Below are 20,369 nucleotides of genomic sequence, written 5' to 3' on the forward strand. Positions count from 1 at the left end.
CAGCTAGACTATTTTATTTTATTTACCAGAACTAAAACTATGTTACCTAAACGTGAAAAAGACAGGCAAGTTTCATTTTTACACATTTGGAATAATTTCTTTAATAATCTTTCAAATGGTGGGCAAAAAAGGTTCATATGAAAGTGACTGTTAGTAACCAACACAGATTTCGTCTAATTTTGATCTGAAACACATTGGTTTCTGTGGATTGTAACCGATATGAGAGCTAAACGACTGTGCAAATTACAGCGCAAGTAGCGATCACTGGGGGTCCAAGCACTATGCGCCAGAGTGGAGCCCGTAGAACACAAATGATGGGCAAAGTTTTTAGAATGGCCTTGATGTGGCGTCTCAAGACCTCTGCAAATTTTATACACATGGGCCTTTTGACCTTACGGTAAGCAACAAATATTTCAACAAAAAAAGCCTAAATACCTAAAGTTTTCAAGTCTCAACAATGCACTGTGACATTACAGTGCAGTATGTAGACAGTGTGCATCACGGTCAAAGCATCTACTGCAGCTGTACTGTTCGAACACGATCGTTTGCAAACAATCAGCAACTCACTCCAGCACTCCTGCCTCTCAGATATAGAGTTGTTACTAAGCTATGCAACAACATGACTGTAGTCATTATTTTTCATTTTAATATTGTTTAAAATACTGTGAAAAAACAATCATGAACCCAGTTATAAATCCAAATGTGGGTTTAGTGTATGGTCACATTCCTAATAATTGTGGCACGTAAGACACCACATTTAGAGGGTTTTGATCACAGAAGGCTTTGTCTTCTGAGTTGTTGAACAGAGATTCTCATACGCAAAGAACTTGAGTATACAGACTAGATAAATCCAGTTTATTCTCCATCAGCAGGAAAAAAAAAAAAACAAAAACACAGAAATGATCAACATGCAAGACTCACACACTGCCACAGACCCTCCATCGAAAATAAAAAGAAATTTGCACAGACGAGCAAGTCAGTCACCAATAATCCACAAACAATTTCACACCATTCTCTCTCTCACGTACACATCCTCACATACAGACTAACATATAGACATCAATGTACCTCATAGAAAAGAAAAAAAAAACGTCTGTGCTGTTGGCACAGTTCTGAATGAGTGGAATGAACCACATCGGTGTGAGAATGTTCAGAAGTTTGGGCTGGTTTTTATTTGTCTTCTTTACTCACACATTAACCTTCCCAACCTTTAAGTATCTCTTTCCAGGCCTTTGTATCATTTCTACTTGTGCTTTCAAGCCTCTGCGAGTGAACGCAGACAACTTTCTAACTGTGCCTTCATTATTGCAGATAAAGTGGGTGTTCTCTTGTTCTTATGTCAGTCATATACACCAACGCATTACCATTATCTTAAAAATCAATATATAACATACATATAGTGTATTTCTTGAGTTGGTCAAAACGATAAAGAAAAAATTCCACCACTTCTGTTTTTATCTGACGAACACAAACGACGGTGGCGAGAATCTTAGAGAGTCTTCTTCATAAACTTTTCTGACTATCTATGAACACTTCTTTTATGGCACAAGCTTAAATTTCAATAGTGTTATCATACATACAAAGAATATAGATCATTGCAAAACTCAGCAATAAAAACTCTGATGGAAAAGTACGTAACGTAAAGGAATGACGGAAAAATTAAGAATCTTAAGGTTGTATTCGGTCACGTTGTCACTCCACGGTCCACACCTAAATGCATCTGAATCCTTTGGTATAGCCTAAAGACTTCAAACTGATCCCGTACAGATCTCTTTATATAGAGAAAACAAAATCACCAGAAAAGAAAACGAACCACTTCTAAAAAGCACAACTTACCATTTATCTGTAGTGTTAAGGTCCACAAAACTGAACAAAAAGCCTATCGTTTCTTGCCTGTAGAGTAGCCATTTGGCCAAAATGAGGACGCATCACCCTCTCTGCCCTTCAGCAGTCAAGCGCTGTGCCCTGCTTTTCTGTTGGAGTGGAGATGAAGGTGGCAGAAGCTGGCTGTCCTTTCTACTTCATTAGATTCCCACCATTCTTCCAGAGTGCAGGCGGTTCTCTGGAAAAAGGCGAGTTAGGGGGCATTATGGGGTCACCACAGGTCAGCATTTAGTGTTATACTATGAGATTAAAATTAAGACATGAGATGGTCCTTATATATCTTTAAGTCTATATCTTACAGCTTTCAACCACTCCCAATGTACAACACTGCACATCTTTCACATCAGAGAACACCATTCATTTGCTGGGATAAAACCAAGTTTAAAGGAACTGTCCTTCACTGATCAAATATACAGTGTATTACACTCTGTCCTCTCCTCCGCACATTCCTGCTCAGGACTTCTTTCATCCATCCATTTGTAACTTTTCTCCATCAAAATGTTGCCTGTTTGTGAAAAGGTGTATGTATCTCACGTGCAAGTCAGTATATGTTCTGCAGTCTGTGTGTGTGTAGTGTGTTTGCGTGTAGTGTGTCTGTACGGGTGTATGAAGGAAGATTTCTGGATGTGAGAGGAATAGCACCCCCTGCTGGCTCAGTCGGCATAGTGCATGATTGATTCGACGTAGTTTCCAGGGAAGAGACCCGTAGTGCCGTTCATCACCCCCTCGAACCAGCCGTCATCGTTCTTCTTGATCACGTAAATGATCGCCCCCTCCTGGAAGGACAGCTCGTCTTCCTTGTCACGTGTGTAATCGTAGATCGCCACCACTGCCAGAAAAAAGAGAACGAAATTTAGAGGCCCTGTTCAGACCTGCTTATAACATCTGTCATAATTGATATGATCACAAGAGGACAGTGAAATGTACAGCTGTTAAGGCCAGGCATTTCCATGCATCTTGAATGCGTCTCCACTCAGCACATCAACACGAGATTTGATTTCGAAACAGGAAGAAGGATAGTGCATACATTTACTATAGCGTAACAAAGTAAAAGTTTGGGCTGGTCAAATGACATGGTTTGTTGATTATCTAAGTGAAAATAATCCCCTACAGACAACAAAGTCCTGGATGTTTTAATGCTTCATTGATGTTTATTTACTGAATTTAACAAAAGATATATATCCCTTCATTCAGTTTCCAGTCAAAACAGCTATTAAGTACAAGTTGTTCAGTTTTCAAGAGATATTTCTGAGGAGATTAGACATAAGATAAGCTATTTGCCTAGGAAAAGAGAAAGTAAAAAGACAGGAGTTCCCAAAACTGGAGATCAAAAACTGATTAAAAGAGAAAATTGGACTCCTAACAAGAAGACCAAAACTGTCCTCATTAGATAATAAATACTTCATCTTTGAGAGAGAGGAGAAAATCAAGCTCCACTCTTATGTCAGATCTAAAAAGAAACAGGTGTTTCCATCCATCCTTCCACTGTGAGAAGACAACAAGATGTGTTGCTGTTAAGAAGCTGTAACTGGGAAAAATAAATAAAAAGAAAAATGCAAAATGACAGTCCAGAAGTAGAAAATGCAACCAACTTCTAAGACTGAACTTTGGAGGTATGGAAAAATAACTCAAAGCAAGTCTCCCGAAAAGAACTGAAGCTATATTAAAGGCAAAAAGTGGACACACTAAAACATGAAAAATCTCATTCAATTTTAGTTATTAAAGCTTCTGTGTAATTTTCTGTTAAACATGAATGAACAACTTGTACTTAATAGCCGTTGTAATAAGTCAAGGCTTGTCTTTCTGACTTCCACACAATACTGTATGTTTACTAGGAGTGAAAGGGGTGAAAATCTACTGTCTTGGTTTAAGCAAGTGCTTTTTTGTGATTGATGACAAGTAAATAGAGCAAGAGAGAAACTAAGAAGTCAGTGTGGAACCTTTTTCCATGTAGTTGCGTGGGGCCCACGGTGGATCCTCCTCAGCATAGGGGTCACTGTACTCCACCACCGCTGACTCTTCATCTTCTTCACCTTCCTCATCCTCGTAGTCCTCTGGCGGAGGTGGGGGTGGGGCTGTGTCCACAAACTCCGCCTCTTCTGTAGGGGGTGGGGGAGGAGGTGCATCTGAGACTGGGATGAAGAGAATGCACAGGTGAGCTAATCAATACACGCACTGATTGACATGATCTGTTTAGGATGTGCTTTTATTCACGTTAGCACATTCAGAGCAGATCAGCCTTTCTCCTTTAGTTTACTATGCTGTCCATTTCATATGGGGTGAAGCAGAGAAAGAAAAGACTGTAATTAACATGCACAAAACCCTGACTGTGCAAAACCTGAGGCAGAATGCAAGCAACATGCAAGTAATGTATCTAGAATACACATGCATTCAGACACAGGCTAATACACAGCAGGTTTTCCCTTGGAAGAGTGGTAGTTAGTGTGCAGTGTGTTGTGTGTGGGAGGTGGCTGAGAAGACCAGGTATCGTCCCAATGGCAAGGCCAGATATTAATCTTAACTATAGATTAAAATGAGATACATAAGAACCACTGAGGGATCCCGCATGCAAACAGATACATACAGTTTAAACTGCTGACTTACTGGTCTCCTGAACACGAGCCACAAAGCCCATCAGAGGGAGCTGAGGTGTGATCTGTAATATTGAAGGGGGAGGAGGGGCCATGGGGGCTAAAAGGCACAAAAGGGAGTGGGGGAAAAACAGCAAAATATGGTGGAAGGAGGAGTATGGATGGAGAGAGAGAGAAGGAAAAAAAAAAATCAGTGTCATTTCTTTGACTGTGGGTCCCAGGAAGAGAGACTGCTCAGTATTACGTCCATTAGAAATGGCCAGATGTGACGTGGCACACACGTTAATCTGGAACCACTCCGCGACGCTTGTCATTTCATACCGGATGAGACAAACGGCTGCAGTATGTTTTTTCACATGATATAAACATCTGTATTGTTCGTTTGTTACTTGTACAAACTTATGTAGATGACAAAGAGATCAACGATAAAATCTTGACTAGCTGCCTTGACTGTTGCTGGCTTTCTTACCAGGTGATGTAGCTCTACATGAAGAGGAGATGACTGTGTTCACAACATTTACCTACTCAAGGGATTTCAGTCAACCTGTCAGAGTTAAAACTAGATTTGTTTATTAGCCTAGATTGTATATTATAGCATATACACTGCATATCTGTACTGTCTCAGCATAGAAACTACTGGCATGCTGTGTGCGGCACGCGTCAGAAATAGACCCAAAGCATATTTTTGCGCTTCACGCATGTGTTACTGCCGCGATGGCCGCGACACACGGCCGGTGTGAAAGTCAACGTTGATCAATATAGGAGCGTTTTGCGCGCGGCACTGCGCAGCGTGTCATGTGGGGCGGTTACTGCATGTGGTATGAAACGGGCTTTAGAACCGCAGAGCGCTGAAGCCTACCTTGGTTTTGGTTGTAGTGTGGTCCCCCGTTAAGCTGGTTCTGGCTCAGGTTTGGGTGAGTGTTCTGAGGTGCGTTATTCGGCTGATTGGTGACTGAGGAAGGCCTGCGATAGGGCAGAGACCCTCCTACTGAGGGTGTGGTCTGTCGCGTCATTGGTCGGTTCATACTGTAGAACTGAGGACCATTTCCTGGAAGACAGCACATAAAAACAATCAAACACACTGAATCACACTGGAAAAACATGCCCAATAATCTTAAAACAGAAAATGAATGCAAAACAAAAAACATAAACTAAACACATGCAACAGTGCATGTAGAGAGGGAAGGGGGCAATACAGCCAAATATGACGCAGCCCCTCACAACTGATTTACCTAAAATGGCAGATGTGAATACACACGGGGAAAAAAAAACAAAACACCACAAAAAAGCAGACAAGAAACAGACTTTTGCTGCCTACATGTGCTCTCGGAATTAAATTTAAGTTCTCAACCTAAGAATTTTTTAATACGCAAGTTTCTGATTTATTACTGACCTTTAGCCTTTCATCATGACGGAGGAAAGGAAGGTTTTAGTGAATGATGGTGTGTAATTCTTTATTTTCTAACACTTACAACTTACTTTTCCAATTCACCAATTACGCTACAGACATCTGCTTGTATCTGTTTGATGGGGAAAATGTTTGAAGACACCAAAAAGTGATCAGAATATCTACCTAGTTTATGTTAGTGATGCACTTACCGAACAGCAGGGTTAGGAGTCAATCCTATATTTTTCTTTGTAACAAAAAAAGTGGCTTATAATGAACTTTGTCGGTGCTAAAATATCTACCTTCTGAAGCTGATAGAGGAAAACTAGGTACAGCCCTGATAGTCAGCTAATTTTAATGGGAATTTCATTTATTTCTTTTTTTTCCTGCATAATTGAATCATTGAGAAGTAAACAGTCGTTCAGTGTGGTTTGATGTGAAATGGTTTATTGTAAAGAACACAACTCAGATTTCTTTACAGTGGTGGTGACAGGAACCAGGGGCCCACAGTGTCCACAATACAAATATAGCCGTTTTATTTTCTGTCAAAAACCACCAGTGAGCCTCCACGCTTTCTGAGCTTAATGATACGTTATTAAGTGTTAAAACATGGGTAAACCAGAAAAAAGTTTTCTCTGAGAACTATTTTGCCTTGGAACACCCTGCATGCACCCGTCCACCATAAAGTGTATTGACAACCATTCGGTTTAATAAATGTTTGTGGGGAAGTTTTTAGAGGCATGAAACGTTCTGGATGTCTGGTTTCCATCAACTACACTGTGAACAATTCTTACCTGGAAGGTTTCTCTAATATGGAGCTTTTCACATCAAACCATTTCAAATGACTGTTTATATCTTAACCATTAAATTATGCAGATTTTTGTCTCTAATTTCGTTAATGTTAGCTCTTGGAACTGCCTTGGTAAGGTCAAATAAGTCTTATAGTCAATATGATAAACTGATCTTGTGTTCCTGAAAAACATTTGAGGTGACAGCATTAGAAGTTAATCTGTCAAGATCCCTTGTTATATTCATACTATTATAGTATTTTATGTACTTAATATTGTACTTTTCCATGTTGCCAGATCTCCTTACCTATGCTTTGATTTTTGGAATATTTCATGGAATCGAACAGGCCTACCCAATAGCAAATCCTGCATATTTCCGACAACAAAGCACTTGAATGCAAAGACATGGTAATTACAACTTTACAAACAGAAAACAGGACTTTCCGATGACCACATGAAAGCAGCATTATAAAGTACAAGATAAACGAGGAAAAGGGCACAAAAGATCCAAAGGAAGTGCAAGCGAGATGAACCCGAAGCCACGCAACCAGCCAGCCGAGCCATGACGGAGGTGTGAATATGGTGATGCAGATCATGTGGGTGGACATGAACAATCTGACTCAAATGCTGAAATGAGGATGGGGACCGTGGCATGAGACTGAGTGGGGGAGGTGACTGGGGCGCAGTGACTTTGGGGGTGGGGTGGGGGGACAACTCACCTTGTGCAGGGGTGCTGGTAGCAGCTGCAGTGCTTGTGGTGGAATTAACAGGCAAGGTGGGGGGCAGTTGTGGGGGAGGGGGGACTTCAGGGGGGGCCTCTGCAGGGGCCACGGGGGCAGGAGGGACAGGGGGTGCAGGCTCAGGGGTGGGGGGAGGAGGCGGTGCTGGGGGAGTTGGGAGGCTGGGAGGGAGCTTGGGGGGATTCGGGGGGGCAGGGGCTGTACCTGCTGCAGCACGGGTCGCAAAACGAGGGAAAGAGAGAGCAGAAGAAGAGAGGAGGAAAGAGGAGAGACGGTTTAAACATATGTATGACAGCATAATGGAAGGAAATTAGAAAGGTGAGGAATAGAGAGTTACAGACGTGGGTAACTTTCACTAACAGAGGAAATCTGTGAGTAAATTATAACAGATCACACAGAGATTAGTAGAACAGGGACTTCGCAAACAGGGACAAATAAAGAAGGATTTCCAGGCAATAATCTGATCAACTTCTAAAAAAGGTACAGTACTGTGCAAAAGTCAGAGACCACCCTTCATTTATTTAATCTGTAGTGAAAAACGCCATTATGTTATTCATTTTTCAGCCTCAAAACATTTAACAGAAAACTACACAAAAGCCTCAACGACTAATTATATTATGATTTTTCTCAATATTTACTTCACTTCCATTCTTTTCGGGAGTCTTGCTTTCAGTTTTTCAAAGGAATCTACAGGGATTTTTTTCCACACCTTCAAAGTTCAGTCTTGGAAGTTGGTTGTATGTTTTGTATTTTTCCAAGTAATCCCAAGCACATTCAATGACGCTGAGGTCTGGACTCAAGAGCGGCCAGTTCAGTGTTTTAAAAACTCCAGTAGCTCCTTTATGTGATTTGCTCATTTTTTCTTTTTTGTCCGTTTCCTTTTCTCAGTGAGGTTCTTCTTGACAGCTACACACCCTTTCAGACTCATAGCACTGAGTTGTCTTTTCACAGTGAAAGGATGGACAGAGACACCTGTGGATTTAATCTCCTCAGAAATATCTGATCTCTGAGATGAATGAAGAGTGGTCTCTGACTTTTGCACAGTAATGTAGTTCAGCAACAATCTAATTTCCACAACTTAATCCAAATGCAGTCATTTAGCTGACACATCTAGTGTTCGAAGTTGGCTTCTTTAGTTTTGTAGGTAAGGCTTACCCCCCACTAATTAGCATCATACAAATTGCATGTGTCGTGTTAAGCAATCTCAAATAATGAACAAAAATCCAGATTAAATTCAGGCTTCAAGATTTCAACTTTTCTTTTAGCTGTGTGATGAACTTCTGTCGATGTTTATAAATAACAGTAGGTCACCTGGTGTCTATTTGATATTACACTGGAGGTTGTGAAAATTGTGAGATCAGTGAGCACAAGGAGGTATAGTTATTACCTGGGAAAGCGGAGGGTGGGGCAGGGGTTGGCACGGCGATGGGCACACCGACACTCCCACTGCCGCTGTTCTCTCTGCTGCTGCTCCGACTGCTGGGGTGACTGCCTCCACTGCTGCCACTGCTAACAGACAGAGGGGAGGAAGAGAAAGGAAGGAATCACACAGCCATTTGAAATCCCACCGCTAACCAGATGCTGATTTACTTGCATTTCTATGCAAGTGAAAGAAACAAAGACTAGGCTTGGATTAAATTAAAAATTCTTTTTGATGTTTCACCAGTGCCAGGAAGCTAATTAGTAAATGTTATTCAGTCCAGAGCGAGTGGCTAAAATATTTTACAATATTACACATTTAAAACAGTGCAGGCCTCGTCAACAGCTACGCTTCCATCCAAATTTGCGATTTCAAAATGCGATTTCAGCCACCCAGCATGTTTCCATCAAACTCACTTTTCACATAAAGTAAAAATGCTTTATGTAATGTCATTTACAAAAAATCTTCTGTTCCATGAGTTTTTTTTTGATAACATGTTTCTATCTGTAACTTTATATCACAACTTGCGTACCTTTAGCTTCCATAATTTCCTCATAACTTACTGATAAGAACATTTTTAACATGTATTATTTTTTTTTTTTTCCATCTGAACTATTGCATGAGAGATCATGTTTCCGTGCCACATAGAGCTGTTGAGCACTTTCCATTTAGAAAGGCTGTGGTCTTTTCTGAACATCTCTCTCTGTAAGAGCTGAAAAGTGGAAACATTCCTTTTAAAAACTTCTCATCTCCTGCTCAGTCCTGGGGTCTCAGTTACAGGGTTACAGTTTAACATCCTAACAGCACTGATGGCAGTAATAAACATGATTTCATGTTTAGCTGGCTAACTATAATCTTAGTTCCATCTACCCTGGATTTTCTGTCTCAAGACAGTGAATCTGTTTTCACCACCGCAGTGGCATTTGAGACAGCATTGCTTATTTACAGTTATAAATACTTTTCTCAAAATAAAAAAAAAAGAAACAAAGACAGGAAAAAAGAAAAGTAAGTTTTCACAGCATTTGGGTATTGCTAAACAATTTTTAAGAGAAAAAGTCTTTGGATGTAAACTTAGCTACTGTAGCAACATGCTGACAAAACATGAAAAGCTGAGGAGCGTGTGCTTTGTGACATCCTGATTATCAGGCTGCTCTCGCTGTTCCTTTCAGTTTGATCCCCTGAGAGACTCCGAATAAAAGCTGGCTGTTCGGCTCAGGATGCAAAACAGCAAAGAGATGAAGGAGAAAAAGAAGACTTTCAGAAAAAAGACTGAAATAGTAACGGAGAGAAAAAGAGAGATCCAAGAAAGAGCGTTAGAAAGAGGGAGAGAGAGAGAGAGAGAGAGAGAGATAGTGAGAGAGAGAGAGAGAGAGAGAGAGAAAAAGAGAGCAAGCAAGTGAGAGAGTGCGAGCGAGAGAGAGAGAGAGAGAGCAAGAGAGAGCGAGATCTTCTTAGAGGATGCTATGGCTATTTGAACTTAGATGAAAAGCTCCGAGGATGAAAGAGCAGAAGCCAAAGAGAGAAGGAAAGAGGAAGTTAGTGAGTGGTTGTTATTTTTGCCGAGACACACCGACAGAGACAAAAAGACATAAGACAGACGGCTTACAAACACACAGAGCTCCAGAGAGAGCAACAGGTGAAGAGACAGACTGAAAAGAGGGATGGGGGAAGAGGAAGATGGTGTGGAAGGAAGGGACCGCGTCTCCTGCTTTCAGTAGTCAGAGAGGAGAAAATGATCTCAGAAGAGCCTCAAAATGCAAATGGCTGTAAAATGCATGTGTTTCATGCGAGTGTGAGCCTGGATGTCTGTGCAGGTGTGTTTATCGTGTGTACTGTGTTTATTACGTGCGTGTGAGTGTGTGGGTGGGTGTTTGTGTGGGTACCTGTACGTGCGGGTCCTCTGATTAACGGAGGCGGTGCGTGCCGGGCTCTGGAGGGGCGGGGCCGTGTTGCGGGTCGGGCTCGGCACATAGTCGTTAGGGACGACAGGGGGACGCACGGGCTCGAGCGTCCGGTAGGGGGAGTGGCGCCTGCCAAGGGGGCAGGGTTACAGTTTAACATCCTAACGGCACTGATGGCAGTAATACTGGCCCCCCAATTACACACTAGGACACTGGCACACGCCTACTTCAGTTCAACACTGTGGCTGTGTCCCATTGTATACTGACCACTAACAATAATGCTAACTGGTTATAAAGTAGAGCTGAACAATATGACAATATTTATTAATATCGTGATAAAAGTGTGTATATCATGGATACTCTCAGTACTTAAAGAACACTAAAAAAACTCCATATTTCATCACAAAGCACAGCACAATTAATCCTGTTTAATTGGAATTAGTGTTGTGCAGATTGTGAAATACCAAATATAATTATTTTTTATTCAGTTTTTGATGTCTTATTTAAATCTGCAATTATTGTGTCTTTTTTTGGCTGTTCCAACTTAGCCATAAATTTTGTGAATTCTGTCATGTATCATGAAAATTATATCCATTTTGCCACCCATAATATATTGTATATAATATATGCACCTAAGTGCCTTAGTTAAAAACACTCAAAAGCATTGACCCTACTGTAGGGCCCTCTGTGTTTCCCCCTTTTATTGTTTTCTTTCTTTCTTTCTTTCTTTCTTTAAAAAATATGCAGTATGGCCCCCACTGTTAACTGACATAAGAAAAGTTTAATCGACCACAGGAACAATACAGAGGAAGCTTTACTGATGTACCTTGCACACTGTGATATAGTGGTGGGTGACATGAAAATAGTATCAGGATACATAAAGAATACTGTCAAAAACTGTGAGAACAAATGATCTTTTTTTTCAACCCTCACACATTATCCTAGTTAAGCAGAACTAATTATGCTCTTTGTAATGCAACTGGTCAGTGTTCCAGAAGTACGGAAAATATCCATGATATACTCAGAAAAGCATATTGTGACAAAATCTACCATGATAAAGATAAATATTGTCACACTGGCCACTGTGATGTATACAAACATAAACGGATTTCTGTGAAGAACAGTGTTCACTAAAAGAACAACAGATGTGAACATATCTGGATAAGATACACATAACATTTAATATGTTTAAAAATGTTCCCAAAATCTCTAAATTCCACTACGTGTTTCTGAATTTATTTCTTTAATACCTCAATTCCACAATTCTGTCCATGTTCTCCACCTTGTGGAAATCATAGGGAACTACTACTGTCCCACAATGCAACACGAGGCAGAAAGGGAGGCACTACTAATGGGATAAAAGATTTTGGAAGATGCTGAGTAAGCTAGCCAGCTAACAATATTAAGGTGAAATCTACAAGTAAAATTAGAAAACAGTACAGAACTCCTCTATGGGAGTGTTTTTTGTGACTCAAAGAAAAAAAAAAAACAACAAAAACCAGAAATAAATTGCAGATCTGTGAAATTTGTTGTTTAAATTCAGTTGCCTAGAAGGTCACAGCTTGGCCTTAATGACATACAATGAAATAAGAATAGTACAAAAAGCAGCATGTTCAATTTGGGAAATTATAATCTGTCAACATTTTAATCTTATAACATTAGTGTTTAGTGTACAACTGGGACACGACTAGAAATGACTCAAACACATACTTTGACTATTTATGTCATATCAATTTTGGCCACAGTCTTGAGTTTACTCTAATGTGGCTCTTCATAAAAGACCAAACTTGGGGAAACTTAGTTCAACAGTGCTTGGTGTTGGTGACTGACAGCTGTGTTACCATGGTGACAGTGTGAGGGCAGGTGTAAGGGCATGAGGAGGGGTCACACAGTAAAGGGAGAACAACAGAAACAAACAACGGCATTAAAAACACAAGCACACAAAATCGACACTTCGACGACAGAGGTTACAAGTTCTATTCCACAGAGTCCTGCCCAGGGAGAGAAAAGCACACACATTCAGAGACAAGAGCACATATCCACACTGCCCTGTCGAAACGAGTCCTCAGGTTCAAAATTAAAACAGAGCAAGACAGAATAAGCTTGGCAAGAGAGGCAGAGAGAACACAGGTAAGCACAGGAGTATTTATGTTAGGTTAAGGGCTCCAAAAAAGGTGTTTTTTGATGAAAAGCAGACAAAAGAGATAGTCTGGCCTTGCCTAAACTGAAATGGATCTGCACTCACTACAGTGATCCAAACCAAGCACTCATACATATATGTATATATATATATATATATATATATATATATATATATATACATACATACACACACACATACCCAATAGTGCCCTTCCCTGGGCCTGGAGGGCTGGGAGGTTTCTGGGTCGGGGCAGTTGTGCGTGGGGTCGTACCCGCCTTCATGTTCTGCGCATTAACCTGCAGAGATGAAAATGACCAAACGTCAGTTCTACTAATCTTATTCATAAAGATACAACACAAAGAAAAGCCTAAACTAAGGCTTACCTTGAACCTTAATAACCACTACACTCAGTTATGAAGCAAACAAGAGGCAAAGAGAGAAAACAGACTGTTAGTGTGCAGAAGTTCAAAAGAGCAGGCAAGCACACACAGTGAGTAAGTAACGCAGCAGAAAGCAACAGAAACGAACTGATTAGAGCCTGAAAAAGAACAATACAACTCTGTGACGTATTTGTTACTGTTACTTTAATGTGCAGATATGCATATGAGTCGGTCTATAAACACAAAAGCGCTACCTTCACTCCGTGGCCGACATCATCCAGCAGGCTGTAGTCGATAGGTTTGCGTATGTAGCGCACAGGCCTCTCGGGATTGGCTGGCGCGATGATCTTGTGCGTGCGAGAGGTGTTCTTATTGGTGGTGAGGATGCCGATCTCACGCCTGGCCACCTTCTCTTTGTGGATGTCCACCGTCTAAAGTGAATGAACCATCTCACATCAAAATATTGACTGTTTACATCTCAATAATTAAATTATGCAAACAATTGTGAAAAAAACTGGTGGAACACCCCTTTAATTTTAATGTATGTTAATGTTACATTTTTATTTCAAGTAATCTCTGTTAGCTTTTCATTATGAAACAGAAATAGTAAAAAAAAATAAAATAAAGACAAAATAATATATAAAATAAAACTAAATGGATAATAAAATGTTTGTCATGACAGCCACAATATGCAAAATGCCAAAAAATAACTGTGTACTTTGTGGCTATGTTTACACTCCAGGCTGAAGTGGCTCAAATCTTACCTGTTTTTACTCTTTCTTTCAATGTGAACAGTAAAAAACACACTAAATCTGACTGTTTCAATTCCAATTTAACAACAACCACCTAAAAATGAATCAGAATTGGGCCATTTTTACCTGCAGTCTAAATGTAGCCCTGGTTACTTGTGCCCTTGTGTGTATACCTGTGAGATGTGGTTGATGGAGGACTCCATACGGCGTAGCTGAGACGCCTGAATGTCCAGCATCTGCAGCACATTGTTGGCTAGTGTGTTGATCAGGTAGGCGACGCTGGCCAGAGACTGAGTGGTGTAGCTTTTGGTCTCCTCTAAGGCTCTCTGCTTATCTGGAGACTGAAATCATAAGAAGAGAAAATAAACAGAGAGAGAAATAAACAAACACTGACATTAGTCAGTATATGACGACAGTTGTTCACCAGGAGGCTGAGAACCTAAATCCTGTGCATCTGTGTTTCTGTGCTTATTTGATAGGCTGGGAATAAATATCCAACTAGAGCCTGAAACGTGTTCTTTCTGCTCTCCTAAACAAGAGGTCTAACTTTAGCTACCTTTCAAATAGTCTGTCTCGAACACAGAGAATTCCACCATAACAGAAACAGCAACTGAAAGAAAGAGGTGAAAAAACACATCATAAACAGCTTCGCGCCCTCCTTCCTCTCGTCCACACACTCACTCATTCATGACTAATCTCCTCGACGCACGAGAGGCACAGCATTAACCAATCACAGTGGTGGCAGCCATCATTAAAACCACCTCAGGGTGCGCTCTACTGGACGGCTATACCATCAATCATCCATAGGCAGCGTAACCATGGCAACGCTGTCAAGATTCAACAATAAATGGGACTCCAAAAAAACAAGAGGAAGGGACAGAGGGAGGGTGTGAATGTGTGTGTGTGAGTGAGTAAATGTGACAGTATGTGTGTGAAGTACTGCTTTAAAAACAGCCAGGTGAATAATTTACATTTAATGTTTTCAAATGTAGGGATTTGAAAACAATCTCTTTTAAAATAAGACACATTTTTTTATCTATGCTCCATACAGTGCTTTCTAAATATAATGCATTAACAGGGCTGGGCAATATAATACTTAGTGTTAGTGTCATAAATTACAACACAATATGTGACTATAAGCTTTTCTGAGTATATCAGACACTGTCAGTACTTACAAACACTTCCCAACTGCATGTTTGATCATAAAGAAAGCATCATTATATCTGTTTAATTGGATTGATGGCACTACTTTATCTGTCTATTAAAAATAGACATTAGCCTGTATATTTGAAAATGGAGCACATTTATAATAGGCAGAAACAGCCATCTGAGAAAGATCATTAAATGTTGTTCTTCATGCCTCATACTTTACTATAACAACCTTAAATACAGCATAAATAGCCTTGGGCTGATCACTGATCATTTAAATTCAAATTATAATTATACTGTTTTCTGTTCTACTTAACCATCATATGCACAATCATTCTGATCTACTGCAAGTTTAAAACTGTATACAATCGAAAAGAAAGCACTTATTCATTATACAATTAAATTACCAACAAATTAATGGGGAATTATACAGATTTCTCTATAATTTCTGTGTAATTAAATCGTTAGGATGCAAACAGAGTCATTCAAAGCAGTTTGATGTGAAATGCTCTGTTCCAGAGAAACTTACTAAGTCAGAATTTAAGAGTGTCACTGCATCAGCAATATTTTTCCAAGCAGATGAACAGGCAAAAAACAATATATCCCTGATATTACCATCAGGGAAAATAAGAAACTATATAATAAGGCTTAGTATCACTCACATGACACACTTTTCAGCTTAATGTGGATCATGATAACATATATTGTGATAACTCTGAGGAGGATAATCATTTGTCTAAATTTACATTCGTCCAAGCTTAGTTATAAAGTGTTCAGACAGGCACATTCAACTACACTTGAGCGTTCCTGTGTGCAGTAGGATGAAAAGACCAGTCTGCAGTTTGTATTAAAAGTCACTGAGGCTGCGTCCAAAGCCATATCCTGCACTACACCCTCCTAATTAATGCACTCCTTACAGTTGCGTACTATTTTGACATACTATTTAATTATGGTCATGTGGGGGTTTTGAACACAGCCCGAATCTTTAATCGTCTTGACTCAAAAGCCAACTCCTCCCATCTGGTGGTCTCTGGCTCTGTTTACAGTTGGTGTTGACATCAGTCTTCACTGATCTGATCACAAACGGACAGCAAGACGAAAAGAGTCTCAAATACATCTCCAGTGCTTATGACTGGATTTCTGTGTCAGTCTCTCACTGCATTTGCTGTCAGACAAAAAGGTGCCATGAGTCCTTGTTTGACAAGAGTTGAGGAAAGAAGACACCAATGAAGGTGGCGCTGGGCATGTATGATCAGATCACCCATGACGCAGGTTAATGCCAGGTCCCTGACAGGCCAGACGTCCAGTCACACAAAACGTCTGATCTGACCCCAACAGACTCTTAACAATGAGGGCTTTAACATACGGTTCTAGGAAAAATCCTGAATTAACACAGAACCTTCAGATGGCGTGTAACCTGATGCGAAAATGTATCTTTTTGTGCTCTGGTTATATCGAGCATGACTGACCACACGATTTAAAATACAAAATTTCTGTTTCCCCACAACTTTCTACCAAATTTTCTTCTGAGTTTTGATTACATCACCATGAACCACCAGGCAGGGAACAATAACAATAACCAATAATATGTTTCACCTCCCTCTCCCACCAACCGCTATCTATTGTCAAGAGAAAGCTAAGCAGACAGATCCTCCCTGATACAATGTTTCACTCAGAAATGCAATGTGCTGATTTCAAACTGACACTGACTTTTAACTTTAATAAGGTTCTTCACATTTGCACATCTTATTTATGAAAACTTTTTTTACCCTTTAAATGTCCTCACCAAGAAAAAAGCAATGGGATTTGGGGAAATAATAAAAACAACTGGTGGGTTTTTTTTTTCGTTTTTTTGACCCCACAGTTTTTAAAATATTCACGTCTACTAAATGGCCGAGACGGCACTTTGTGGTTTATATAGTTACTCAAAATGTGCTCTACCAAATGGCTGAGCAGAACATTAAAGGGTTAAAGAGTTAATAATAGAGGGCAATTACTGCACCAATAATTGGTAATAACATTACCATTATAAGTGCTTTCCCCTCTACATCTTTAGTATGACTTCTTTTCCTTTTAAAATAAGTCTCCTGACTCCTCCTCATGTTTTATGTGATTGACTGTTAATCAAAAACATCCCACTTTCAAAGCTTATCTAAACCTGGGTTAACACAAAAGCTCAGGAACTTGATTTGTAAGACAAACCCCTGGATCTGGACCACCAACAAATGATAGTATCTCCTCTACCAAAAAGTTTATTCTAAATACACAGCCAGTAATCAACACTGATAGACAGACATTAGATAGAAATCTTCTGCCAAACAAATACTGTATCAACGTGAAAGTGGAACAGATCTACCAACAACCAGTTCCTTAAATAATATCATGTAACAATACCGCATCAGAGAAATCATAATGACTGAGCATTCAGGACTTTTATTATGCAAAACCTCTTACTCTGGTTTCCAAGAAACTCAATCTCAACAGGTGAGGAAGTGGTTAAGAGAGGAAATACTGAGTTTCAGCCAAGCCATGACCACAAACCACACACAAGCAAAAAATAACACTGAACTCTGGAGCTAAAACCGGTTCAAGAAGAAAGAGACCACGCAGAAGCCAAAAAAAATGTGAAATGACTCACTCAGTTTCGGAGCGATCCCTATATCTAGCGCAATATGGCATCTGTGGAGCTTTGAAAAGTTGGACCATGGCCTCCAAAAAAACATCCCAAATTTACATATTTGTCTATCCTGCAGGAAATTAGGAAATTTCCAAACAAGCTAATCTGTCACCATTATCACTTAATGATACTCTGACTGCATCAGAGAGAAAGAGATTCTCCTTAAACACAGATGATAGGCCTAAGCTGCTAGACACGTTTAAAATCACAGATTGCTTTTTCCCTTATCAGGCTATTCGATTAAGACAGATCCATCAGATTGTCTTCAGCTCTGGGCTGCAGTGCCCACGGACAGTTCTAATATAACACCATCCTGATCAACAGCAGTCACAGCGCTGCTAGAGAGGACTCATTATTCGGGCTATATAATAGACTGTACGTTACACGTTATCACGATAATGGCTACTGCAGTAGCGACATGGCAAACAGCTGCAAAGTAGCTCTCAAATCATCAAGTTTCATTAAGTGCTGTGAGCATCCTGACTAATCTCAGTGAGTGTTTGAATGACAGACATTCACAGGTTCCAACAATAAAAATAAAAATAATGCAGGCAATAATTTTAACCATTTTAATGATCCATTGAGGATTCATCTATACATTTGTAAGGTCAAAATATGCAGCAATATACTATATAATATAATATATTATTTATTATATAATATATATATATATATATATATATATATATATATATATATATATATATACACATATACACACTACTTGTTAAAGCCATCTGTGCCCGGAATACAATGTTAAAAGGGCACTCCAGCCAAAATAGAAAATTTAAGCAAGAATACACATTGTAAAGACGTCTGCTTGCATTCAACAGCAGTTCTGCAATAGTCTCTGGAGATCTTCACTTTAAAGACTAGAAAACCCCCCTTCTGATGATGCATCTTGAAGGTGGGAGGAACTGTTGCAAAGCTGCCACTGCTTTAGGGGAAGATAAATGAGGGCAGGAGTTTGAAGTGGTTTTGTCCCCCACCAGCTGGCTAATGCAGAAGGAAAAAAGCTATTTCTCTATTTCAGAGATGTATTTATTAACCTCTACATCAATGAATTGCTTTATAGCTGTGGGGGGATTCCCAGCGGTTGTATGACGTATATGCGTAACGCAGTAGAGTGTTGTAGTGAGACGCAGGACAACACAACAATCATTCAAAATCATGAATTCTGTCCATTCGAGAAGACTGAGGAATACAAGGCTGTGCTACAGCACACTGCATGACCTGACAAATGATAAATGCTCGTTTTAGCCAAGAATGCCCTTTAAAAGTGTTATGAAGCCCCTGGGTGGCCACCTATTTAGCTAGTGGTGTGTGCAAAACCACGAGTCTTCTGTGCACATTTCCAAAAATAGTTTGTAGGCAAAAAACACAGAGAAGCTCTGAACTCTTTAGTTTCCACAGTGAATCCTAGCTAAGACCTTATGCCGGAGGGGCAATAAGCGACAGTAATAGCAACTATAACATTAGCTAACCCTACCTGCATTGATCTGTTTTCCAGCACCAAAATAAAAACGCGGTGTCTAATGTAAAATAAAACTAAAACAATTTTAAAATGCCTTAATCAAAATTATTCCAGCTGCGTTGAACTGACCAGCTTTAATTCTCAACGCTGTGCAACTATGCCACTCAGATTTAACTGAAACAAATACCGACAGCTATGGATGCAGCTAAGGTAACTAACCTGACGTTAACTGGCTAATTTATAGCCTCGAAAAAAAACGTTGACGAGCACGTTAAGTAGAGGCAAACGAAGCTACATCGGTTTTGTGAATATTGCTTGTAATAAACCAGCAATTATCTTTGTATTTAGTTCAATGAAATGGCTCGGCTAATGTCGGCAAGCTAATGCTTAGGGAATGTAAGCTGAGATGTAGCTAGCTGGCTAAGCTAGCTTGGCAGAGAATGGTTATCTAACTAACCATAAGAAAATAAGCTCCCAATACAACAGAAAATATGTCACTTACGTGTATTACACGTTCTTTACGGTTTCGTGATCAATAATCGTGCAGTTATATAATATTAACAGGAACGCTAGTGTCGAGTTAGGTAGCTTAGCACAGCGCTACGTGGCTAGTTAGCTTAGCGGCTACCTGCATCGCTCCACTATACACAACAGCAGTGAAACGATTAGAGCCGAGCGGTCCGCTTACAGCTCCAACTCACAGCCCGCAGCGAACACCTTATCCAGATTACCTGTATGTAGTTGCTCTCGCAGTATTCCGCAACCCGCTCTAAATTGGCGTAACTGTCCAGCAAAGCGCCTCGACCAGCGGGAATCTCCTCTTCCAAAAGCATTTGTAACTCCGCCATCTTCACATCTTCACCACCGCCTCGCCGATGCGTGAGCAATGAAGTGCGCAGGAACCCAGCAGCTTTCTCCCTCACTGACTGTGCCTGTTCTGATGTAAGTAGTACCTGTTCACGAAATACAGTACACTGTATCTCCAAAAGTGTTCAGACACCCGTTCTTATTAGTGGATTCGGCTACTTTTGCGCCCTGTGTTGACAGAGCATGTATAACCTCCATAGAAAAGCATTGACAAAA

At 40.1% G+C, this 20,369-nt stretch overlaps 1 protein-coding gene across 6 annotated transcripts; it reads right to left on the reverse strand.

Annotated features, from left to right (window-relative positions):
- Positions 1-827: 827 nt before the first annotated feature.
- abi2b (abl-interactor 2b) lies at positions 828-20,284 on the reverse strand. 6 transcript variants are annotated; one of them, XM_036569969.1, is made up of 12 exons: positions 20,018-20,284; positions 14,160-14,327; positions 13,489-13,665; positions 13,238-13,255; positions 13,053-13,150; positions 10,694-10,840; positions 8,778-8,899; positions 7,370-7,594; positions 5,335-5,523; positions 4,489-4,575; positions 3,825-4,016; positions 828-2,713 (listed from the first exon to the last, which is right to left on the reverse strand). In XM_036569969.1, exons 1-12 carry the CDS (start codon positions 20,132-20,134, stop codon positions 2,538-2,540), a joined length of 1,716 nt encoding a protein of 571 aa, XP_036425862.1. In that variant the 5' UTR covers positions 20,135-20,284; the 3' UTR covers positions 828-2,537. The 6 variants fall into 6 exon arrangements, with proteins under 6 accessions (XP_036425862.1, XP_036425858.1, XP_036425857.1 ...); XM_036569965.1 differs by lacking the exons at positions 7,370-7,594; positions 13,238-13,255 and having other exon boundaries at positions 8,778-8,896; positions 20,018-20,185; XM_036569964.1 differs by lacking the exons at positions 7,370-7,594; positions 13,238-13,255 and having other exon boundaries at positions 20,018-20,185.
- Between the last annotated feature and the right edge of the window lie 85 nt (positions 20,285-20,369).

Source organism: Colossoma macropomum, unplaced genomic scaffold (assembly GCF_904425465.1).
Source record: "Colossoma macropomum unplaced genomic scaffold, Colossoma_macropomum, whole genome shotgun sequence".
NCBI lineage: Eukaryota > Metazoa > Chordata > Actinopteri > Characiformes > Serrasalmidae > Colossoma > Colossoma macropomum.